The sequence below is a fragment of the Pseudopodoces humilis genome, chromosome 5, assembly GCF_049639895.1.
Source record: "Pseudopodoces humilis isolate 2021_Gansu_Grassland_sample_001 chromosome 5, ASM4963989v1, whole genome shotgun sequence".
Taxonomy (NCBI): Eukaryota; Metazoa; Chordata; class Aves; order Passeriformes; family Paridae; genus Pseudopodoces; species Pseudopodoces humilis.
The window spans coordinates 2,669,844-2,695,518 of NC_142204.1; the positions used below are offsets into that span (position 1 = coordinate 2,669,844).

General features: G+C 44.4%; 1 protein-coding gene across 2 annotated transcripts in view; it reads right to left on the reverse strand.

Moving 5' to 3' along the window:
• RERG (RAS like estrogen regulated growth inhibitor) overlaps positions 1-19,533 on the reverse strand; it is a 98,027-nt gene extending 78,494 nt beyond the window's left edge. Inside the window, exons 1-2 of one of the 2 annotated variants that reach the window (XM_005526956.3) lie at positions 19,309-19,533; positions 17,569-17,743 (exon numbers count right to left, since the gene is read on the reverse strand). In XM_005526956.3, the coding sequence (XP_005527013.1) occupies positions 17,569-17,629 (61 nt within the window). In that variant the 5' untranslated portion in view covers positions 17,630-17,743; positions 19,309-19,533. Of the gene's footprint in view, positions 1-17,568; positions 17,744-18,446; positions 18,546-19,308 lie in introns of those variants that run through there. The other variant, XM_088055864.1, reaches the window with a different exon arrangement.
• Positions 19,534-25,675: the final 6,142 nt, after the last annotated feature.

Here is a 25,675-nt window from a genome sequence, read left to right on the forward strand (position 1 = left end):
ACCAAAAAACCAAACAACAACAAACCCCATAAACCTGCAACACTTTGAATAGCTTTAGCTTGAAATATTATTAAACTTCTGAATAAGCATGTTTATGTGTTATCTTCTTTTATAAGGCCTGAATACCCTTGCTTCCAAAGGAAAAGAACACTTTATGGGTGGCCCAGCACAGAGCTGTGCCTTCCAGATAAAGTGCCCTTGCAAAAGAAAGCAGCCAGGCAGAAGCAGAATGAAACATAAGCCAATAACTTAGAAATCACAGTAAAATGAAATTTAGCTGCCCAGATTTTGCTCTCCATTTCACCGGCATTGGCTTGTGTGGCCAAGCTGTTGCAGAAGTTTCTAGATGACAGATTTTAAGAAACAATTCATCTGTTTAGCTTTAAGAACTACCCACAGTGCTGTGACTGTGGTGAAAGGAGTCCCATATCAGAAAAACATTAATTTTTGTGCCAATTTTTTTTTGTTTGCTTTTAATACCTTTGCTGGGACTTCAAATGCCACTTGGCTGGTCTTAGATGGAGACCTTTGAAGCAGGTTAACTCAAGAAACTTTTTTATTTGTGGAGCTGAGCACATACAAAATCATCTAGGTGGCTGAGAGCCAGATGCAGTCTTCCTTATTCACAAAAGTATTGTCATTTCTCATGAATTAACTGCAATGTTTTTTTGGCATTTGCTGCCTTTTCTGCAGCCCTGACTGATGGCAGCACTGGGAGAACCTCAGCTTTGTCTGAAAGCTTGTGGAGATGTGTGTTCAGCCACTGTGATTACACAGAGAACTTTGAAGATGTTATGCAGGTGAGTTCTGAAACCTCACACACAAATAGAAGAATCTTAATAGCTGAAATAGGAATGCAGGAATTCCTTTCCACCTTCCCCTTGTTTTAGTCTATTCCCAGGAGATTTTCTCTGTCATCCACACTTTGCACCTGTATAGCTGCCCCAAGACAATGACTTAAATAATTTCCCTGAGCTTAATAAAACCTTCTCCTTGTGTCTCAGCATAAGATGGTAAATAACTCCAAACTGATCAAAGATTTTTTCAAGTTTATATAATAAATACAAGCAGAATTAAGAAGAGACACTGGAAAACTAAGACCAAAGTCTCTTGCTGCCAACAACAGCTCACTGTGGTTCATTTTGAGTCCCAATTACTGGAGAAAACCGTAATGTTACTTCAGACATTTACACCAGCCTGACTTCAAGGTTAAATATTGAAATGTATGCATTTTTTCTGGCTTCTAATTAACTGTTGGTGTAGACACACATGGACTTCAGAACTGTCATTCATTTGCTCTGTGCACATAAACACAATCCTTGTACTTGTATTCATATTAAAACTGCTCTCTTGAGCAGTTAAAATTCACTGGGAGTAGCTTGGAACATTCAGGAGAATTGGTATGAATGACACCACAAATCAGATTACGATTCCCTAGGAGATTCAAAAATGAGAGGGAGGTGCTTTCTGCTTATATCATAGGATGGGAATTACTAAATACTCTTTATCAAAGTAGTAAAGCAGTTAAAACTGTTTTCCTTTCTAAACAGATTTTAAGCCCACTTCCCAAAAAGGCTCAAGCTCTTCTCAAAATCACCTGTATCTTTTTCATATGCAAAAATATGGAAATACACTGAGGGAAATCTTCCATAAAGGAAGAGGAAAATGATGTGACATTCTAAATCTGTTGACATCTCCCATATGTTTTCTGCAGATCAGACTTCCATCACTCGCTATAGGTGTGAAATGAATATGCCTCAGATTAATAGAAGTTCTGATTTCATGCCCCTGCAAGCCCCAGGGGAGGTGATGAATCAATGCAGCTTTTGCAAAGCCAAGGTTTGAGCAGGAGAAGTCTGGCACAGAGGCATCCAGCGTGGAAGGATGTGTCCCCAGGAATGTCAGCAGAGCTGTAAGACCCCCTTCCCACTGCTCTTCAGCAAAGGGATGACTCAAAGGGAACAGGGAATAAAGAGATACTGAGGGGAGACAGCGGCAATCCATCAAAAAAACCTCCTTTGCAACAGTGCACAGAGCCCAGGAAAGACCCAGGGAATTTCAGACCCTTCAACTCCTGCACACAGGGACAAACACTGAAGGGGTGTTTTGTTCCACCCAGCAGATGCAGCAGGCAGAATGATTAACTCAACACTTGCTCAGGCTGGTGATGCTGCCCTATAAATAGGTTTTAAAAGTTTTCAGTTCTTAGGGTTTAAGCAAACAAGGGACAGTTTAATGGGGATATCACAACATACAGGATCAAGAACTACATGCCAACCCAGGCCTTTTTTCCCCCCACTGCTTTTCTCTTAGTAAAGCATAAACCAAAGTCCAAATGTGGACATACTCCCAGGGTATTAGGATTCTGCAAAACTGAGATTGGCCTCATTCTCACTGGGATAACAAATTATTCATCATGGCAATTTTGGACAAGGTGAAAAATTTGCCATTCAAACAGTTTGCTTCAGTATTGCAGCACTGAAGCAGAAAGTGGAAGGAACTGGAGGAAGTTACTTTATAAAGAAAAATTGCATTAAATTCACTTTCTGAGTGAAGATAAAATTGAAGTTGCCCTTAAATTAATTATTTTCCCCACAGCTTGTTTCAGCAGCTGACAAACTCCAGAGCACTCATTCATTCCCTTGTTGCATTGTGGGGAAAACACAGCAGAAGAGGCAATTATCAACCTGTCTATAAGGCTCTGACTTTGGGTAATACCAAATAAAAACTCATGTCAGTGCTGTGTCATCCACTGCATGCACACAACATTCATCTATGCTGTAGCCCCACAGAGTAAATGCATTTTTTAATATAAATTTCCTAGTTAAGACCACACTAATGGTGGTAAATGGGGCCTGTGCTGGTGGTAAATACTTTTCACCCCTCAAATCCAGCAAATCCATCAGAGGAGATTTATTAAAAAGGTTCATCACACTGCTGGCCTTGCTGCAATAAAAACAGGCTATAAAGTTCCACCAAAGCCAACCAGCAGTGTCCTGCTGAGCTGCTGTAAATGCCAGCACACAGAGTGCCCCATGTTCATCACTTGGGGCAGCCCAAACTGGAGTCTGGCCATGAACAAAAGCTTCCCCACTGCTCTGCAAGTGCTAAACCTCGGGAAGGCATTTGGATTAATCATTTGGATTAATTGTTTTAAAAGCCATTTAGCTAAGACAAACATCTAGGGGTAAGGTGAACACCCAAAATGAGTTTGATGCACTGACAATGGTTTCTGGGGCTACTGCTGCATGGAATCTACTCAAGGTATTGTAATTGCTTCCCAAGCTGCTCACTGCCCTCACTTGAATGTGATATTCAAGCCTGGCACTAAAAAGACAAAAAAAAAAAGAAATAAAAATCTAGAAGCCACAAGCAACTGATCTTCAATTGAAGTGGATGGAAAAAATAACTCTTCTGGAATGGCTTCTGGGTAGGACAGTAGATGAAATAGAAAATTAAATTAAACCCTGATGGTACCCTTCTAGTTGCACTGGATGGAGAAATGATAGAGTGTAAAAAGCTCCATCAAAGCCCAAGCATGGAGGAAAGAAAGTTTCACAGTGATGTGCAAACTCGAGGTAAAGCAACTAAGACTTTGCCACTAATCTCTGGTGTTTGGGAGCTGCATTATTTCAGCTTCCAGAGCGGCTTCCCAAGACAAATCTGTTTCAGATAAGCTAATGGAAAGGCAAACTTAATCTTAAATTGCTATTTGCTCTTCATTTCTTGGAGCTTTTGTCTCCTGTGTACTTCATTACTTCTTCAGAGGATCTGTGCCCAATATTTTTCCCTACACAGCTTCTTGAAAAGAAAGTGTCCTATATCTTGGGCTGGAATGTCTTCCATAAGGATAAACTCATGAAGAAAATTAAACTTCTACCTCCAGCTTGTGACACACAGCTTGGAACTTCCAGAGGCATTGGTTTGCTGTCAAACACAGGTACACTTTCAGAGGCAAAGAAAAAGAACACCCCTGCTGACATCCTGACCCCGCTCTTGTCATATTTTGTGTTCCTGCTTTGGGAACTGCTATTACTAGAACACCTGGGCAAAGTTGCTAGGAGAATGTTTTTTAACACAGCCACTCAGCTATTTTTTGTTTTCCTGGCCTTGTTCTTAGAAATGTCTGTACTGCTTCTGCAGACATCTTCCAGTAACAAAAAAAAAAAAAAAAAGCAGCCTGGAGCAGACACCCAGCATGGAAATGTCAAGTCTGAGCAGCTAAACCTGAGCAATGTCTTAAGAAACTTAGAAGGGCTCTGGTACTACCCTAACACCATTTAAGGCTACATTAAGAAGTTTTGCTTTCAGTGAAACCTCAGCTGAAAACTGAGGCTTCTCCTGACAGATGACACTCATCCCTGTCAGAGAAAGAGATGCAGGAGCCCCACTGACCTCACTTAGGTCAGCACAGATAAATGGCTCATGTTATTGGATCTATGATCCTGACATGTCGTGTCCTAGTCATTACCACTGTCCCCTCATTATGTTAATTGCCAAAGCTCTTAGCAAACCACCCCATTTTTTGTTGTTTGTTTGGCTTTTTTTCTCCTCTGAGCAGTCCAAGCCAGGCTCATGTAGAGGTACCACATTGCTGCAGAACAGAAAATCTCATGACTGTGGGCATTTTCTTGCTGTCCTGATAAGAAGCCTTCTACTAAGTGTTTGTCTCTAGGAGGTGAAGACAGGAGGCTGTGGTAAGCCTGCATTTATGTGACTGAAAAATATACCACGCTGATGGGGGCAGTTTGAATCATTCAGGCAGCAGGAAGAGTCCTTGGTCCAAGGAGTCAGGGTCTAGGCTGAGCTGGAATGGTCTGGGTTAGACTCATGGGTTAGATCACCCTGGTTCCTTTGTGGTTTTATTCGGTGAGTCCTCAGTATGGGAAATCCATGCTGCTGCAAGGGTGTGTTAGTGCTGTGCTATATAAAGTCTAGTGCTGATGCAAGGCAGGGGTGGAAAAAACGTGTGAACTGTAACTTTTTCAGCTGATGTGTTTTTAGAGAATTTGTAGGAAGCACTGCAAATTCTGAATGAAAAGCGACACAGCACCCATGACTGAGAAAACAGCACAGCACGCCTTTCCTGGGTCTGTGCTTGTGCCTTTACAGGGCTTGCTTTAAACTCTGTTTTGTCTTTCAGTTCATTACATTTCTTTCTGCTAGCATTGGTTGTGGGGCCACCCCAGACATCCTCTTTCCTCCCTGGGAAGGGGCAGCGTGGGCACAGCCCATGGCATGGCTGATCCTGTTCCTGATGGCCCTGCTCCAAAGCCCACAGAAATAAACACAGGCTTTTTCATTTATTTTCATATATCAGCCTCCTTCTATCTGTGAGGGCCACAGCATTTGTTCAGGACACAGCACAAGGTTATTTAGTCTAGCACTCTGTGTAGCCTTGAATTAATCTTTAATTTTCCAGAACTAATGTTCTTTATTAGCTTTGCAAATAATCCCTTGAAATTTTCATCTAGTTTTGAAGAGTTGTAACTAAAGCTCACCTTCTGTGAGTTTGCTTTTTCATCTTCCAAGAGTGTTAGCTTAAGGTTTGTCTTTCTAAATCTGACTGCTTCCACATTTCCTCTTTGATATGTGCAGATCTCCTCTGTGAAAGGCTCTTTATTTGCCAGTGTGTTTTCAAATCACACACCTTGTTGAGAGGTAAAAAAATTCATGTTGGCACGGGTCACTGGAGAGCTCTGTGTTTTTGTTCTGATCTCCACGTGAAAAAATTGCATCTGTATTCTGCTCTTCTATGTGCTCCTGTAAATCCCTGTTCTTGCAAATCAGCCACTGCTGCACAAATTGTGCTGTTCCTTTTAATGAGTTCAAAAGCATAAAATTTGGATGTTCTCATTAACATCCCTGCAGCACAGTCCAAACATTGACTCAGTGAATGCTTTCAACCTCGCGCCATAAAGTACATGTTAAATAAAACCAATACAGAAAGTTATATAATTTTTTTTCCTTAGATACTTAATATTCACTCTTAAAAAAAGATTTCATAACAGTGTTATGAAGATCATCTGCCCCATCAAATGAAGAGAGGGCTTCATGTGGTGAGCATGTAGGAATAAGCAGATATATAGAATACAAACACTACTAAGAGAAAGAAAAGTGGCCCAGAGGAGGGAATCATGACTACAGTAGTGTTTTAGCTAAGGAGGAAATAAAAATCCACTAAGCACCAGGGAAAGGTTCCCAATTTAATATACACATCATCAACCAGATCATATTTTTCAAGTCAGGAAGGGTTATTGCAGTCATCTGCTCTGACCCCCTTGCAATGAAGGACATAAAATGTTTGTTGCTGGGGGAATTATTTAATGAGGAAAAAAATCCCTGGGTGTTCATGAAGCACCTAGAAGCAGCAGGCTAGAAAACCCTGACCTGGCTGCAGGGTACAGTACAGACCCTCCAGACTCCAGGCTTGGTGCCAAGTGCAACACCTGTGTGACAATATTCAGATTTTCTTCCAAATGCATGGGCTGAGAGAGCTGCTGTGATTTAGCTTCTGGAGATTTAGCTTCTACAGCAAGGTGGTGAATAGCACTTGTTTTAACGGTACAATTTTTCTTCTTTTTTAGGAGCAGTGGCTGTGCTGAGAGGTACAGGGGTGGACAGAAGGTGGAACAGTCATTAGGCATTACACAAGAGACAGTCCCCATTCCCATATGACCCAGCACCCCCATGCACTCAGGGACTTTTCTAGGCTATTTTGTGGGTTACACTGGGACACTCCCTTTCTGCTCCTCAGAAAGCCTGCAACCCAACTGGGAACTAAAGGATGCCAGCTGTGCTCCAAGCTTCAGGAAGATAAGATTTCTACAGGTCAGTACTCATACTGGAAAAAACCCAAACCAAACCCACCACATTCCTCTTGTTCTCCAAATACAAGAGCAAGATCATGAAAAGCATCCTTAAGACTCTTCAGAAACTGTAGAGGTGCAACTGGATTAGCCCTTATGAAGTGACCCAGGTGCAGAATTATTTTCACTGGTTTCATACTCTGGGAGTCACCCTGAGCATTCTCTGCTCGTAACTGGCCTGAAAAATTTTCTGGGAACAGTCTGAGATCTGAGAGCACTTTTGCAATCAGCAGGTTCAAAGTGCTCTGAATATACCTTTAGGATGTTACAGAACTGTACAGCCCTGACTTCTTAAGAGTCACCTGCTCAGAGAAGTCCTGGAATTGCACAATGACCTCCTACTTCTAACACATGGCCTCAGCTTGCTCATGCTTAAAACAAAAGCCTTTTCTTAATCCTCTGCTGCGTTATCCCTAACAAAAGCATTTTAACCTTCACAAGGAGCAACAGTATTAATGGGAATGAATGGAAAATAGCAGTGAACAACCAAGTTCAAGGTACTTTTGTCATGAGCATGTTTCCCTAAGCCTTGTTCCAGCTCCTGCTGCTGGTCATTGTATTTTCCCTGCCTTTTTGAACACGTGCAGAAGCCAGAGGTAGGATCTAAGGTGGCAATGCACTGTTTTAACTCAGCTGTGAAGGTCATTCTCTTCTCTTGAGTCCCTTATTTCTATTTGCAGCCAGTCCCTGTCTGTGCTGTGGTGCTGGGAGCAGAATGTAAAACTTCCAGTGCTCTGATGTGCAAACAAAGCTCCTCAGACTGGATGACATCCATATTTTCACAGCTTACTAGAAGGCACCATTTAGTAAAGGTTTAGCAATTGAAGAGATGCTACAATGTGAGCCATGCAAAATTATCTTTGGTGAATGAAAAGTCTTTTAGGTACACACCTAATGTGAGGTGAGATATATGATACTGAGCATGAGGTTAGTCTTAATAATACTGAAACTTTGTCCAGCTGTGTGTAAAGACCTGCAGGCAAATCATACTTTTCATACCTGTTAAATGTTGGAACTAAAGAAAGTGCTCAAAGGTTCTTCTGCATTGTCCATGGTTTGTCTCTTCATCTCTACCAGGATGCTAAACTATCCTGCTCCAGAGCTGATGCTGCTTGTACCATGAAATCTGCAGTCGCATGTGATTTTACAGGTAAATATACATTCTAGCTGCTAGAGCTGCTTAGGAAAAAGGCAACTTTAATGAGGTTTCTTCATGAAAATAAAATAAAGAAAATCCTATATATTTTGGTGCTTTATTCAGAAGAGGGAGATTAGGGAAACAGAACAGGTAAAGCTCCTTTCTTAGTTGAGAATCCAGCATATCTGCCTTTTCAAGCAGAAAGAGTGGAAACAGAGTGTGATTTTTTCTGTGGAGCCCTAGAAGTCTGCAGAACTTTACAAAAGACCTGTCCAAACTATAGAAGTATTTCTTATAGTCCAGGCTCCCAAACTCCTCCCAATCTGCACTGAGCACTATGTGAATTTCCAGCACAGTGGCACTGAGTTAAATCTCAGGGGCCTCTTTCATACTGGATCCCAAATAGCAAATTAATGAAGAAAACAGTCATACTGGGTATGTTTAAAATAGAGGTAGCTTGTTTTCGTGAGAGAGGCTTGGTTATTTCACATGCCAGGTCAGAAACTGCAAACAAAACTCGCTGAGAAATTATCAAAGTGATACTGAGGAAACATGGAGGTGGGTGGTGAGAACTAGACTGGTTTAACTGAATACGAACAAAAGAGTATTCTTGCATGAGATGTAATGATTTGAGATTACCATGGGAGATTGAAGATTAGTGTATGAATGTTTGAATATCCAGGACACAGTTTACTGGAATATCTTGAGACCTATCGTGCTCCACACAGCTAAAGGTCAAATTTTCTTTGATTGGAGATACATTTTTTGAAACTTTTGCCTGGAAGTAGATCTAACAGACCAAGAAATATTGTGGATCACTATTCAATTATTTCATGTAGGGAATCAACCTGGAGGAGAAGCAGCTCCAGTGCACATAACCACAGGAATCCAGTTGGGCTAAGCAGCAGTGCCTGGCATCACAGATTCTGCCACTGAGGTTGCTTAACAAGGTGTTTGTTTTGGCACTCATACTCCCTTGTCCATGTCCAGTGTGGGGTTTGGTGGGGATTTTTTGTTTGTGTGTTTTCTCTGCCACCCATGGGTCTAATACTGCATTCTTCTGTGGTGACTCTTCAATAATTTTCAATTTATTCTGCAGCAAAAAAATAAATAGCTCTCTCTGATCTTCTCAGCCTTTCCTGCTTTGAATGACACTTTTGAAGTTCTCACTTGAAAAGCTCCTCTGGGTCAGTTGCTGGGAAGGTCAGGAAGAGATGATGGCTGACAGCTCTAACTGGCTTCCACTGCTGAGGGAAGGGGGATTTTTGTTTCCCAGGGCAGGCACAGAGATGAGCTGCTGACAAAAGCAGCTCTCCAGAGCAGGGTTGTGCAAATCTCTGATAGACCATATTGCAGTGAGGCTGAGACTTGGATGGAAAATACAGCCACATGAAGGGGAGAAAGGAAGTAAAGACAAGCTCCTTTTGTGCTTGTGGTCCTGTGGGTCAAAATGAAATTAAGCCCTACTGGGGAAGTAGTGAAAGACAGGATTGCCAAATATGTTTTTAATGAAAATAAATGTTGTTTCTGTGCTTTATTTTGCTGTCAATAATTAATGCCAGTGGAAGAGCCATAAAGGGTCAGAAGGATCCCACAGGGCCGGTCGGGGTTGGCTCTCAGATGCTGCCAGCCTGGGAGCCGTCCATGAGGCTGGATCTCAGCAGCCCTGGCCCTCGAGAGAAGCCATGGAAAGGAGCTTTGGCAATGCCAAAATGCCTCGGTGACTTGGGGCTGTCAGGCTCCCCTTTCCTTCCCCTCAGCTCCCACACTGGCCGCTTGAGGCCATTCCCAGTGGCCCACCTCGCAGGAGGGCCCAGCCGGTGGCCACTGCTCCCACAGCCCTCGGGAGAGCCACAGCACTGCTCGAGCACTGCAGAAATCCCCTCCCTGGGAGAATATATCCTGTGCACTGCCCAGGGGCATCCTTCCACCCTGAAAACTTCTCAAGCCACTTATCCAAACAGCTTCCCTGTGGGAACACAGCTTCCCTGTGGGAGCACAGCACTGCCCCAGGCCTCTGCTCTTGCCTGTCTGCAGCTTCTCTGCTGCTGACCCCAGTGTGGAGGCAGCACAACAACCCGGGAATTTCAGCAGCTCCCTGTGCTTTCAAACCCAGGCTGGATGTTTTCAACATATTCCCTCATTTTCCTGCAAGCAGACTACTGTCTAACATTTCTGGAAAGGTAGCTGGAGGCTCCAGCCAATTTCTATGACGTTTTAAAGCTGCACATATGTTTAATATATCTACAACTTCCTTCCCCAGGGCTTCGTGCTTCTCTTGCCATTCATCTTTTCACGCTGGATGCATAGAATGTGAGTTATCTACAGCGTCACTGCCATAATATATGGCACTTCCCAACACCTACATGGCAAATCCATTAGAAGCTGTAACAGCTGCAGACTGACTCCAGCAGCGTGAATGCTCTACCTGATGGGAAAGAGCCATAAAAACAGAACTTTTTCCCATTCAGAATTACGAAAAGGTGATAGGAACAGATGCACCACCCTCAGTTCCTGTCTCCAGAAGAGGTAGGAGCTGATGGAAACAGGAGGGGCTGCTTTGATCCGAGGTGAACGGGAGAAATGTGGGCTCAAACAGCAGGCTGAGATCTGTGAGGTGGGAGTTGTGTAACTTTGGAGTGGCTGTGGGGAACACTCCATCAGCACCCCTCAAACTGCCTGTGGAGAGGGAAGGGAAGCTCAGGGGTGTCCTTGCCCAAAGCTGTAATTGCCTCTGCAGCAGGGGGTGTATAAAAGGCTGCCAGTAACACTGAGCAAACACAGACTTGGAATAAAAGCAGCGAATGGATGAGGATGCCACAGTTCCCTTGCTGCCTCAGAGCAATTCCTTGTCTCTCCTCCTCTCCAGAGTGTTGGGAGTGCCTGCCAGGCATGTGGTACAGAGGGTACAAACACCTTCAGTCACCACAGATAATCACAGCCCTGTAACCAGGGCTAGAGCCTAAAGCATTTCATTGATCCTCCTACCTTAAGGCAGTGTTAGTTTTTCATACACCTAACATATTTATTTTTGGGTGCTGTAAAAGGCTTGAGGGTGGCACAAAAGGAAAAAAAAAAAAGTTTGTTTGAGAAATACAGACATAACTTGTTTCTCCTGCTCTGTCACAAAGCCAAAATTGGTAAATCTACCCACCTCTGTGACCAAGACTAGCTATGTACAGATATACACTGCTTCCCTTCTTAACCTGTGCAAAGCTGGCTTCAGGCAATGACTGCCTGGAGCAGCCAAGATCCTCCAAGTCCCTGCCAAGGAATGGTTTCCAGGACAGTAGGAACCACTTCAGAGTGCCTGTTCTTAGCTGCATCACACCACTGCTGCCAGGATTAGCTCATCTGGATCTCATGCCCTGAGCATTTGGTGATGCACAACGCACTGACAGTGTGGGCAAAGAAGAAGCTGGGGATGAGAAACAGAGATGGGAGGAAGGCCAGAGTGAGGAGGATGAGAAGGGAACTGTGAATACAAAGTCTTCTGTAAAGTACAAAGCCATTTCACCACGCACAGTCCTTAGGGAATATGTGCAGTTCTAGGGAACTGGCAGGGGGAAAGAGGAGGGTGACAGCTGAGATGAAACAAGGCAAGAAAAGTAAATGCAAGGACTTCAAATATCAGGGAGGTAATCAAGAAGTTTGTGGAATATTAAAAAACTTGCAGTTTCTGAAAGGACCTGCATTTAGTGCCCTGTTGGGGACCAGCAGAAAGAATGCAAACCTTTACCATAACCCGACAAACCGTTCCTGGGACTCCAGCAGGAAACTTTGCAGTTGGTTCTGGCAAAAGTGCAGGAGACAAGCAGGCAGGGTAGCTATCTTATCAAGGCAAGAGCTGCAGGGGGTGGCTAGGCACAGGCCTAGGGAAAAATTTGTGCTGCACACATAAATCTTGAATCCTAGCATTCCTTCCGCAGTAATCAAACAGCAGGCTATATTTAGCCCAACCTAAACAACCAAAAAAAAGAGAAAAGAACAGCAGGACTAGTCTTAGCTCTAACAGCTGCCACCAGCTGTTCAGAGGGGATACAGGTAGAGCTGATGTCAGATGTAGTTAAATGAGATGGAACAGGGCAGGCAGCTATGCTTGAATGAACAATGTTGGCATTTGGTTAGAGAAATTCTGCATTTTTTTATTTTTTATTTCATGGTTAGCCAGAAGGAGGATCAAATGTCATGGTTTCTACTACACCGAGGGCAAGGCTATAGTGAACCATGCATAGGCAAACAAGCAAGGGAAAGTGAGGAGGTAGCAGACACAAGCAGAGCAAGTGTTTGTATGTCTAGCCCAGGTTCCTGGTGCTCCTTCTCTTTAGTTTTAGCATGACAAGATGAACAAATGCAGTTTGGAGAAAGGCTGTTGGCTAAAGGGATTGTATCTGTGTGCTAAAGCCACAATGCAGCTTCTTTCACCAATGCATGAACCCTCTAAACAGGCATCAACACCATCCACTGAACAGGAGCTTAAGAAGGTCATTTCAATGCAACTGTTTGCTTGCAATATTACTTGATCCAAGGGGACACATTTGTATTCTTGTTGGGGGAGAAATAATCCTAAAGTCAGTCACCTAATTACTGTTATTACTTATACACATACATGCACAGTCCCTTCAGAGAAGTGTAAAACCAGAGAATGTAAAAAGTGGGAGTGTTTTATGAGTGCTTTACCAGCAAAATAGTACAGGACAATTAATATATTGGGTAATAAACATGATTACTGAATAATCAATTAAGCATCTGGTTGTCATTGCCATTCCTAAAAACAAAGGGAAAAAAAGGCAATTGATTTACTACACTAGTGTGAGTTAAAAAAAAAAAAGCAAAAACAAAAATAAAACCCACAACAGAAAATCCAGTCTCTTTTCACCCACATTTCTGGATTTCAGAGGCACCTTATTACAGTAATCCATACATCAGTTGGTAGAGCACAGACTTTGAAGATCTTACGGCAGCTTTCCCTGCCTTACTAGCAGAGCTGTGAGCTTGATAACTAATCACTCCTTAATAACTCATGTTTCCTCTGCAAAAGCCCCTGAAATGCAACTAGTGGGGGGAAATATATGAGCAGGGATTTGTGAGGTAGAAAAATCACTTTGGGCTTCTTTCCCAGTAACCCACAGGGTTTTTTGAATGGGGGGTGGGGTGACAATGAATGCAGTTCTACTTCCCACATGCCCAGACCTTGCAATTGGGAAGTGATCCCTGGTAGTGTGTTTCAGACATATCCCCAAATAATGAAAACAAAATATGGATTTGTTGAAGGACTCTCTGGTTTGGCTGCTGCTTGAATTTTTCTGTAGGAACTTTCAAAACCAGGTATCTTTCTCCCACATATGTTCCCCCATCCTGTTTAGACATGATACAAATATGTCTGCTCAGGACTTTCCCAGCTGTGACCCTAAAATGACTCGAGTCACTGAGATCTTCATCTCCGTGATGGCACAGGCTCTTTGCCAGGTGAAAATTACTGAAACCACTTTTCTGGTCACTCTTTTGCCCAAATGGAAGCATCTGAGGTGTTCCTGGATCAAAAGGTGACAGCATCCCTCTGCCCCACGTACCTGATCGTGCAAGCAGCGATTTGCTTAGAAACCAACACATTTATTGGGGGAATCCTGTGGGAGCTTCAGTATCTTCCCCACTGCTTAACCCACACACAATTCCCATTTCTGGCTGCAGCTGCACAGCCCATCCACACAGATCTGCCAGGGGCTGGGCAAAGCAGCCCCTGCTAACACGGGAACTCGGAGCGTTCAGCCTGCAAAAAGACACTTTGGATAGCACAAGCTGCAGCTGGACATTGTCTCTTTTTTTTTGGCCAAAATAGAAAGGCTCCTAAGCAGAGGTATTTTGAGCATTCGTAGTCAACTGAGTTATGAGCTGGAAAAGCATCAGCCATGCAGGCTTATCCAGTATATGCCCTGTTTTTCTCCTCCTGGTTCATGCATTTTCACTCCTCTTTAGATTTCTGGCCACACACTGTGACTTGTGATGACATGGAAGAACAAGGCCTTTAAGTCATTATTAATTGCTACTACTGTAGTTTTAAAAGGAGTTTTTAGGAAAAACTCAGTTTTGTTACCATAGGAATGAAGCTGTAGGATGCAGTGAAAGAACAATTTAAACAGCACCGTTTAAGTAATTCACTTCAACTTTAATCCTCTGCTCCATCCAAGCTCCTCTTGGCCGTAAAGAAAAAGATTTTAAAAGCTGTCTCCCCTCCTCGGAGCTGCTTGACTCCAGCCCAAATTAGGAGGTACAGCCCTGTTATCTGTAGCAGGTCTTAGCAATGTCCCTTCCCACCCACAGAGTACTTCCTTCTTGAAGCAGCTGCAAAGTGCTCCTTGGCTCAGACAGAGCTCCTCATCTGGTTTTTTTCAGCTGTTTTAAAACACTGTTTATGCAGCTTTTATACAGTAAGAAGAGGGTGAAGGGAGGAGCATCTAGTCCACTGTAGGAGAGCAGGTTGGGATGCTTGGACCTGGTGAGTTTGCCCATTGTTCAGCATAACCCTGACCTGGGGGAACTCCTGTGTGCCTCTTTCTGAGCTGTCTGCTCCTCTTTTTCTCTTGGAAAGGTTTAGGTCTGCATTAAGTAAAAAGGCAAAGTGAGTTGATTAGCCACTCTGCTGGACTTCTCCAGCAGGCAGGAGACAAGACAAGGAAGGAGAACGGTGAAAAACTGGCACTCCCATTAGCTATGCCTCCTGTTTGTTTTTTAAACCTTTGAACCTTAGAAACTTGATGAGCAGCAATAAAGTGGAGTAACACTTTGTTTTCCCTGGATTTAACTCTTTTGAGATGTCATCACTATTCAGATTTGTGAACAGTGTTCTGGTTTCCCACCTCATGCTTGGGAGAGTCTTGGGAGGGACTGCTTTGTAGAGCAGGGAGTCTTTCACCCTTTAAACAGATGGCTGGCATTAACAATGAGCCTGGGATGTTCCTCAGCTCCGGGTCTAATGAATTCCATAGTGCAAGAGGGGCAGCTTTAGCTCCCCACATATCCTGAAGCACAACACTTCTTTCTCCATAGCTGCTTTGACTCACTGATCCAAAGTCCGGCCAGGCAGTGGGAGAGGAGCCTCTCCAGGATGCTCCAAAGCGCGGCTGTAACTCTACAGATGCTGTCAGGTGCTCCAGCCACTTACAGATTAAAAACCTAATGCCTGGCTCCTCCTCAGCAAATGAAGATGAGCCAGGAAAGCGAGCCAGTGAGCAGATTTTGGCATGACTTTCTGGCAATTACAGTGGCCCTATTTATCACCCAACGTCTCCTTTTCATTGCATGTGTGCTCCAGCATTCTGCCTTGTGCTCTTTGCCTCTAGAGCCTGCCTTATCTTCCAGCTGTCTGGCCAAGTCTGCTCCAGTAAGCCTTGACCACGGCATCCTGCCTCCAAACTGCTCCCAGGTGTGGGGAATGGCATGGTTACTCCAGAAAACATGTTATTCCAGCAGGGCACTGCCCACCAGAGCCAGCTAGAGCTTTGTGTCCAGCCCTGCTTTTAGCAAAGGTGGAACAGCACTCCCACTGTTGTTACTGCTGGCTGCAGACAAATAGGTATTTTTTGACACCACCCCTCACACACACACACACACACACACACACACACTCTTACTTCTCTACACTTGGCCAAGCTGTCAAAACTGGATCCTTTTATGGGAATGTACAAGGGGGGTTTCCATAAGCAAGCTGGAGATTCTGGAAGGCACGGTTGCTGCTCTCTTGAGGTAGCTGATAGCACTTTATGGCCCTTCTACCCCATTAAATTCACTTATTTGTGCCTTCATTTCCACACAGATTCACAAATATGGTTACAGTCAAAAGAGGGAACCTCATTCATATTTTATGTAATATTTCCTTGCATCTCAAAGGGAAAAAATGGTGATAGGAGGAAGACTTTGAAGGACTAGGATGTTTTTATTGGCTTTCCATTTCTTTTGTCTCCCACCCAGTTCCTGGACTACAGGAAAACACTTTCACTGTTTATACTACCCTAGTATATATTGAAGTCTACAAAAAGAATACAACAGGTAAAAAAGGCTCTTGTGGATCCTGTGCTGGTCCAGCATTTTAATGGAGCACTTAAAAGGTAGTTTTGTATTTTTTAAATATAAACTCTCCAGCTATTAAGAATACTAGGGAGAGGGAACTCTTATTGCTTCAGTTTTCCTGCAAATATTTCAATGTTCTCTCACATTATGCTGAATCCAGCCAAAAGATTGGACAACCACAGAAACCACCAACTGAATGTAAGATAAACCAAAAGGGGAACCACTGAAGTTGCAAAACTTAGGTAGGACAGTGAAATGTGAATACAAAAGAGGGGATGGGGCAAGGGCAGCAGGGAAAAAGGAGGAATTTAAACTTATCCCAGTATATTATCAGCATTCCCTCGGGCATTCTATTCAAAAAGGTGGAATTTAATCTGCATTGCCTTTGAATAAGCAGTATAATCTCTAAGAACTTCTGCCTCACAAACGCCTTTTTTCCTGAGAGCTGACAGAACTACTTCACTGATAGTGTTCTGGTAAAATACCTCCAGGGTAAATGTGCTTTTATAAACAACCCATTCCCAAGTTACTGAAACTGTAATACATTTATAGGACAGAACCTTGGCATGTGTAATATAAAAGTCACTTTGGGGAACTGGAGCTGGTTGATGGCAGCTGAGTCTGGCTTAATGCTCTTACCAGCACATCCTATGTCCTGCCTTCTCTTGTGCAGATCTTTTCTAAAATAAACAATACCTTACAGTTCCCAAACTGCCACGGGAGCATGGTTAAGCTCAGTCTCCTCATTTCCTCATCCCTGTGGTGCAAGGACTTGTTAAGAGTGGTCCTGGAGCTGTCAAGGTAATGCAACACCCCTGAACTACCCAAGAGAGAGGCTGCAACCCTCACACTCTGCTCCTCATCTCACCAGAGGAAAGGCTGTCTGTAGAAATGGATTTTTAACATTTATGCCTCCCCCTTGTGTCTCTGCCGTATCAACTCGCCAGACTGTGTTTATTTCTCAAATGCAAACTTTACACATGGTGTTGCCTTAGATTGCTGGTAAACATGTAAATCCAGGAGAGCATTGAGAACAAAACTTCTTTGAGTTGCTGAGTCTAAAATCTCCTGTGGAAACCAGCCAGAATTGTAACTGTTACAGAAGTCATCTAATATTTAAGAGAGGATAGGGAGCATAATATTCCATGCCTTCATTGAGCACGAGCTATGAAGAGACAAACTGAATATTACTAATTCTGTTCCACTGGAAAAGGATAATGTTGCCACTCACTTCATGAGAGTTGGGTTTGATTTGGGTTGGGAAGTTTGTTTTGGTGTTGTTTATTCTTAAAAAGTAACAAAAGTACTTTTATATGGTAGAACCTAGAGAAAATAGCATGAAAAGCCAAGAAAGAGAGAATTCCTGGCCTGATCCCAACCTCCCTGACAAGAAGAAGGTGAGAGATGCCCTTTTTTATGAAGAGTTTGTCTGCACAGAGGGAGAAAGAAGTTACCCAAAGACAAGCAGAATTAAAAATCAGAAGTCAAACATACCTGACTTGCCCACGCCAGCTCGACCGAAGATCGCCAACTTCACCTCTGCACTCTTGGCCATGCTGGAAGGAACACAGTGCTGGCAAACTCTCTCAGTCACCAAAAGTGAAGCAGAAGAACTGCTCCCAGCTCCTGCCTTCAGCTTCACCGTGTCATTGTGACGTCAATGCAGAGCCTGGGGAAGAGCACCACGAGGATGGAGCTGCGAGGAGCCAGGCTCTCCCTTTCCCCTGCCCACCCCCCTCCTTTTTTCCCTTCTTTTTAAATAATCATGGTAATTGATGCTATGTTCCTGCTTTAAACATTGCAGTAGCACCACTGACACGTTTGGCACTGTTTGTACAGAGCCTACCTTCAGCTTTCTGGCTGCTGCTCTTGGCTTCACACTGGCACTGTAAGATTGCAAAAGGTACTTAACAACCCAAGCACCTGCCTTGCAAGGCTCCTAATTACTAATTTCTTCCTTTCTCTCCCAGCTGAAATGGCATATATTTACTGTATTTGAATCATATGCAGGGAATTTTTTTTTTGTAGAATATATTGAATAGCTGTGAGCACTCATTAGTGGTGCCTGCAAACAGCTACTCTTTCCTCCAGCTCCAAAAAGGTTTCAATTACTCAGCAGCAGCAGTTGCCTAAAATCCTCTGAGCACTTGTACCTTGCTCACTGCCCTAAACAAATCCATACCCAGAAAGTTCTCTAACACTCCTTTTTAAGCTGTCTCAGCTCACACATAAACATTCAGCAAAGCATGGGGTTAGCAGAAAGATGCCAGAGTTTCTGGTGCTGCACTTTGAGCATGGGATCTGTCTGTGTTCACAGTTCTGCAGCATGACCTTGATTTTGCTATCCTGAAGAGTAAAATCTATAACCATACCTGTCATGGTAGAATGCTTCAAGATCTTCAGTGAAAACACGGCAGTCGTGACGATGATGATCCTCTGCCCTGACTAAAACGTCAAATACTCGGTCTCCCCTTAAAGCAGGGTGGAACTTTATGTGTGAATGCAAGCAGTTGGGGCTTTGCTGCTGAGCTGAAGTACCCACTTTAGCCGTGAATTCTAACAGTGGCGTAGGATGCTTCCCATGCCAGCACTCCTCGCTCTACAGCAAAATGCATTTCTAAGGTATTTTTTGGGGAAAAAAAAAAAGAAAAAGAAAGAAGAAGAAAGAAGCCTAAGGCTTTTACCTATACAAAAACGCTTGTAAAAACAAAGAGTAAAGACACCTTACATCGAGAACGGTCTCGATTCATCTCTGATGTCTAAATGCTCCTGATTCCTTTTGCCTGAGAGGAAGTATCAGACCGCTCTCAGCCTGCACGGACAGTCAGAGGTACAAACTGCTCCGGGACGTGGTGGAATGGGATACCCAGGGAGTGAATATCCGCGGGAGCTCCCGGCACCGCCCGCAGCACAGCCTCTGCCTTTCTCCACAGCTCTATTTCACATTTCCGAGCCGCTGCTGATTCCTCACCGCCGGCTCCGTCCCTCCGGGCGGGCTTTGCTCCCCATCGCTCCGGGCAGGTGCCGCAGCCACCGCCGCCGCCCGGCCCCGCACCGCATCCTCCCGGTGCCCGCACCCGCGGAGAAATCCGCACCGCATCCTCCCGGTGCCCGCACCCGCGGAGAAATCCGCACCGCATCCTCCCGGGTGCCCGCACCCGCGGAGAAATCCGCACCGCATCCTCCCGGTGCCCGCACCCGCGGAGAAATCCGCACCGCCCGCCCGGCGCTCACCTCTCTGCGCGCTGCTCGGCGCCGCGGCCCCGGAGGGACCGCGCAGTGCGGGGGGACCGCAGAGTTCGGAGAGACCGCGGAGTTCGGAGAGACCGCGGAGTTCGGAGAGACTGCAGAGTGCGGAGAGACTGCAGAGCGCAGGGGACCCAGGGACCCAGGAGTGTGGAGGGACCGCGGAGGGGCCGCGCAGTGCGGAGGGGCTGCCCGCCCCTCCGCTCCTCCGCCTCTCCGCTCCGCCGCTCCTCCGCCCGGCCGCGGCTCCGCAGCGCCCGCGGACCTGCCGCGCCCCCTGCGGGCCTCCGGGAGCAGCGAGCAGCGAGCGGGAAGGATGCCGGAGGGATGCGGGAGGGATGCGGAGCCGAGCGGGAGGGATGCGGGAGGGATGCAGGACCCAGCGGGAGGGATGCGGAGCCGAGCGGGAAGGATGCGGGAGGGATGCAGGACCCAGCGGGAGGGATGCGGGAGGGATGAAGGACCCAGCGGGAGGGATGCGGGGCCGAGGGGGACGATGCGGGAGGGATGCGGGAGGGATGCGGAGAGGCAGGAAGGGACGCAGAGGGCGGCCGAGCTGGCTCCGTGCCCTCGTCCCGGGAGCGCAAGCCGTGCCCTTGCCGAGCCCTGTAATTCGGTACCGCAGCCTCTAATTGTGTGGGACAGCTGCTGCTGACTTGCGTGGATTCTGAGTAAGCGCTTGCTAGGCTGTTCCGCAGTTTATTTGAACATCTCAAGCGCTCTCCGTGCCTCCCCCAGCGCCGTTCAGCTCCGGCCTGTGCCGCCCTGTGCAGAGCCAGCCCCTTGCTGTCCTGACACTTGTGACAGCCAAGTGACAGCAGGGCTGCTGCCCCATCACAGCAACCTTTTACTCTGCTTTTCCTCCCGACTCCCCCGCTCTGGCTCATGGCAAAGGAAAAACGTTGTTATTTCAATTAGCAAACGGGCAGAATGAAAATCATGTAAATATATCAGCCTCTGCAAGAGAGAGGTTCGTGTCAGAGCCGGGGATGGAGCTCTGAAATGATGGGACCTGATTCACCGGACAGCTCTTACTTCCTTGTTTATTAAACTATCCAGTAATATAAAGATACATTAGTAACAGATGTGAACCAGAGCTGGAAAGCACTTAAGAGTTCAGTGGATGTTCCTCCTCTGTTTCTGTTCCAACTCAGATCTGAATGAGATACCAGATGAGGAAAAGACAAAGCTCTCCCCTCACTGTCTTCCTTCATGCAAAATTAAACAGAAGTTGGATTGGAAAAGATCTTCCATGGTCCAAGTCTTCCTACAGGAGCAAGATGAGCGTTTAGGGGGCAGGGTGGCAGTCCTGAAGAGAAATGAGAACCTAATTCCCTCTAAGAAATGCCAGTTGCAGGAACTCAGGAGCAGATCTTAAAATAGTTGCATTGCATATCCTGGAAAGGCAAAAAAAAGAAAAAAAAATTAAAAAGGCAGATATGAAAGCAGTAGTGTGGTTTATGGTTTACTTCTTAACAGCAAAGTCTTTAAGCCTTCTCTCACTGCTTGGTTTGCATAATTTAGAGGGATTCGCTTTTTCCATCCTCCTAAGAGAGCAACTGATGTGTATTTTGCATCTGGGGAAACGTGTGTTAGTCTCGAGGCCTGACATTTGTTTTGTGTCTATGGAATTCACCCTGCATGGGGCTGTCAAATTAAATACCATAACTGGCTTTTCCAAAACAGCAGATAATTTATTGGTCATTAAAATCCCAGTGGCTGTGCAGTCAGCTTGTGCTGGAGTCTCTTATTGGTGAAGAATCCAGTAAACACTTATCTTGCACACAGGCAAAGGTGGGTTGAGACCCAAGACTGGTCCAGGAATGCTCCAGTTGCTGTTTGTTTTCTGTGTACTCACTGCATTTCATAATGCTGATGAGGTTTTGGGTGTTTTTTTTCCTACCCAAAATGAATTTTGAAAGCCTCAGTCTTTAATCCTGTAGTTCAAGGGCCACCTTGCTTTGTCATAAGCAATGGTTTTTTGGTTGTTGTGGCTGACACGGTGGATTTCCTCAATGGTTTTGCCATTTGTGCTGATCAAAAAGTGTGTTTATGGGTGTTACCCTGGCGCTGGTAATGAGATCAGTGAGTGAAGTCCATCCTGTGGCTGACTGCCTGAAGGAGGGGGGAGGTTCCTTTTCTGCCCTACCACTTCATGAAAATCTGAGAGAAGGGGAGCAATGCTAGGCTCTGATCCCTTGATGATCTGTGTGCTGTCAGTCTGAATTCATCCTCACCCAGCAGAGAATCTGGAGAACCCTCTTTCCCGTCCATCAGTGTCTTAGACTTCTCCCTTTTGTCTGTATGAAACACACAGTGTTTCACAGCTTAATTAATTTTTGAAAATAGCACTTTGGTATATGTAAAAATATTATTCTTGTTTCCCCAGGAGGAAGAGCAATCCCAGCACGAGAAGATAGGTGTCTTATGGGAATTACTGGCTGAAATGAAGCTGAGGGAAACTCACTCCTCTTTCTGCAGCTGTGTGGGATATATCTGACTTAGCTCTCTGTTATCCCGACCTGGCATCACCCCTTCTTACTTAGGATGATGCCACCAGTGGTCCACAACAAGGATTTTTGGTTCATTTATGGTCTGGCCTGTAGTCAGAGCTTTGGACTGCAGTCTGAGCTTTGGCCTACCTTTCTTAAAAAGAAACCTTGATGGCTGAGGAGCAGATAATGAAATAGGACTGTTCACAACAAATAGGAGTGTGAAATGCTAATGAAGACACATATTCTTAAGTCAAAACTGAATGCTGTTTCTGGATTGATCCACAGAGGTCCATCCAAGCAGTTACAGCTGATAGAAGCATTTTAGAAAGACTCAAAGTTTCAAGTACCACTAAACAATGCTTGACAGGCTTAAAAAGATGTATCCAGGTGCTGCCAAAGTCCAGGGAGTTCTTTCTGCCTGGTCTGAAGGTGCTACTTTTTTAACGCCAAGCACTTCCACTGACTTATTTTTTTCATCCTAGATGCTTCTGGTGTGTTTTCTGAAGGTGTCTTTTTTGTGAAAGCAAATGGCATTTGATTCCTAAAAGGTGGGAGAGAGGACTGGTGTGACACTGCAGGTCTGACAGCTACATGTGAAGAAGACATACAAGCAGGAAAGGAAGTTGTGGGTTATTGGTTTTTTTGTTTTTTGTTTGTTTGTCTTATGGTTTGGTTTGGTTTGGTTTTTTTTTCCTTTTGAAGCTGGAAATCCCATTATAGTTGGCAATTTTGTAGGTTTCAACAACTCCCAAAATGAGATTTGGGCACGGGGTCTGTTGAGACTCACGAGAGACGAAAAACAAGACGCAGATTTCAGAAGGTCATTAGGGAGAATCCTCTGGAAGGGAGTGGCATTTCATCTTCTGAGCACCTGTGGGCACAAACTGTAGAGCAGATCTTGCTCTACATGGCATGGATGAGAGAACAGACTCCTCTGGTACAATTCCTGCAGGAAGGAAGAGGCTGTTGAACTCAGGGCTGTGGTCTTGGCTGCTGTTGTAGAGAAGAGCCCAGATCTGCCATGAGGATTGGTCTAGAACAGAGCACATCTGGTCAGAACTTGCATTAAAAATCAAATCAGTGACTTGGTTTATTTTTTTCACCCTTCCTTCCAGCCCTTCTGCTGGGAGCTGATATTTGATAACTAGTAGAAAAACTACCAAATAAATAGCATGTTAACACAATGTTTGCAGCTATTACTAAAGGTTCGCAGGGAAAGATTCAGATTGTTTTCTTAATTTTCTGGGAATATCTTCCAAATGTTTTTGTGTTGGCTCTCAGCAACATACATAAATCTGCTCAGTTACTCTAATCTAGCACAGTGAAAAATATTACAACTTTGTCATTAAATTATGGATGAACTTTGCTGTTAGTTTGGCTTACAGTCAATGTAAAATATTGCTGTTTTAAATTAATATTTCATTTTCTCATATTTTCCCTGGTAACTTGTGAAACGCTGAGTTGACAGTGATGGGCTTTCTTGAGTGTAAGCTAAGCATTCATAATTTCTTTTCTGCTCCACTTTTTCCTAAATATGTAGAAGAAAAATCAAATACACAACACAGGCTTTATTTTTCAGAAGTGTTCATTTCTAATGGAATAAATAAGACCACAATCCCGCTTTGTTTGTGTTTAACCTTATGTGGACAGGTTTAATGGAGTGGCCAGAGGAGGTTCAGCTTCCCCACCAGTACCATTTGAAGGTGCTCTGTGGTAGAACCCAGGCTTCAACTTTTTGTCCCATTTGGCTCTGTGAGGTGCCAGAACAGGGCACAGGAGATGAACCATGGGATGCTTTCACAGCACAGTGTGGATCTCACACATTCAAATGCCTCTGTCCTAATGCAGACCTTCTGTCTCAGTAGCCATTTGGCACATTTGTGCAGAGGTAGAAATGCACAGCTGGGGTTTCTCGCAGCAGCAAGGTTTTTATCAGGTATATTGAACAGTGATGCATGAGCAAAGCTGAGAGGCACAGCTCAGGAGCAGCCAGAGCCAAGCAGAGGAGCGAGGGATCAGCTCGTGTTTTATGCCAGCATGGCCAACAGATACACTTCATATTGCCCAAGTTAAAACTCTGCTAACCTTTGTTTCTTCTCACCACTGAGTAGGTTGTGTCCTGAGAGTCTCTCCTTAAAAATGGGCAAGCTGAGAGTCCAGCCCTACAGCTCTGATCCCATCACAGCTCTGGATCTTGTTATTTGGTTTGCCTTTTATTTAGGGTTTGATCTTCTGGTATTGGTATTTCTCCTTCCACACTTAGATCACAAAGAAATTTGTTTAATAGGTTTTTGTTACTGTAAATTTAATTGCTGTTTTATCGAAAAGAAAGCAGGGTGGCTGTAACTGTCTTCCACATATTTTGTAATCCAAATTACAAATTTGTAATTTAAATATCTACTGACATTTAATTAGACATTACAATAAATTACATAAATTAAATAAATTACATAGATTAAATAAATAATTACAATAAATTGTAATTAAATATCTACTGACTGTAAACCTGAACAAGTTCAGTTTCTGCACTTAAAGTCAGTTTAAACTAAAAATTAAATCACCTACAGAATAGTCTGCAAATGGGCTAGAACTCATCTGCTAGAGAGATTTGTGTTATGGTTTTAATAAAGTACACTTACAAAATTAAAACCCACTGGTAACAAACGCAACAAATTTTGCACCAAATGTGCAATCCCAGACTTTATTAATGAATGAGTTACACTGGTGTGTCATCTTAATTTCTTACAGATGTATTCATGCTCTTTGAAAGGACCAGTGGAAATTGTCATAAATTCATTTGCTGTTCACATTAATGACTGCTAGCCCTTATTCCTCCTCAGTGGTATTACGATTGCAATCTGGATTGCCGTAGGGACCCCACTGCAATTCATCATTGCTTCAGCCTTCACATTCTCTGGTGGAACCAGATATTGGTGTCGACAACATCTGGAGTTTTATGCCTCTCATCTTTTTTTCCTACCTCCTTCCTTCTGTTTAATCAAGAGAATGGGAAAGGGAAATTGCTGCCGTTGTTAATATCTTCGAGACACTGAGTGATGGCTGGGGGTTTGGAGCATGGTTACACCTAGCAGGGAGGGGACACAGGTCTGTCCAAGGAGGTGAGACTGAGGAGCAGCTGCTTTCAGCTCAGCTTTCAGTGATGGCAGGCCTGGAGAGGCAGGAGGGCACTTTTCCATCTTCTGTTCTGAATCCAAGCAGTGGCTTTGACAGGGGATGCCCTTTCACAGGACAGGGTCTTGGCAAGCGTATTCCCTGTTTCCTTCACTGGGGCCATTTCATGTTCTATAAAACAGTTCTGTACTTGTATCAAGGGGAGACATAGGCTGACTTGGATTTTAAATAGGAATCTTTATCTATGCCTGATCAGATCCTGACTTCTTTCCTACTCAAACCCTTCAGATGCAGGTCCATTCTCAGGGATGGGGTTTAAATGAGCTCGGGAATGCACTGCAAGGTAAATCTTGTGTTCCTCAGCTTGGAGTGTGTCTGCCTGTCCTTACACTGTGTGACAATTCACTGCTCTGTGGGAGTGTGACCTTAGCCCAAGAGACATGCTGATGTTTATAAATTCTCCAGAGATCTGCTTTCCTCTGTCCTGTCTGCTGTGCTTGGGAGGGGATCACATTAAGATAATTCATCGTCCTCCTCTGAGTCTAGCCCGTAAAATTCCTCCTTCTCATAATACCTAACATCAATTCGATAAATGATTGTCTGCAGATATATTACGACCACTGCCTGTTGTGCTAAGGAATATTTTGCAATCTTTGTCCTTCTCCACCTATCCAAATCCACCAGTTGTCTCCCAGGGCTGGGAGTGTGCTGTGGTGGGGAACCAACCT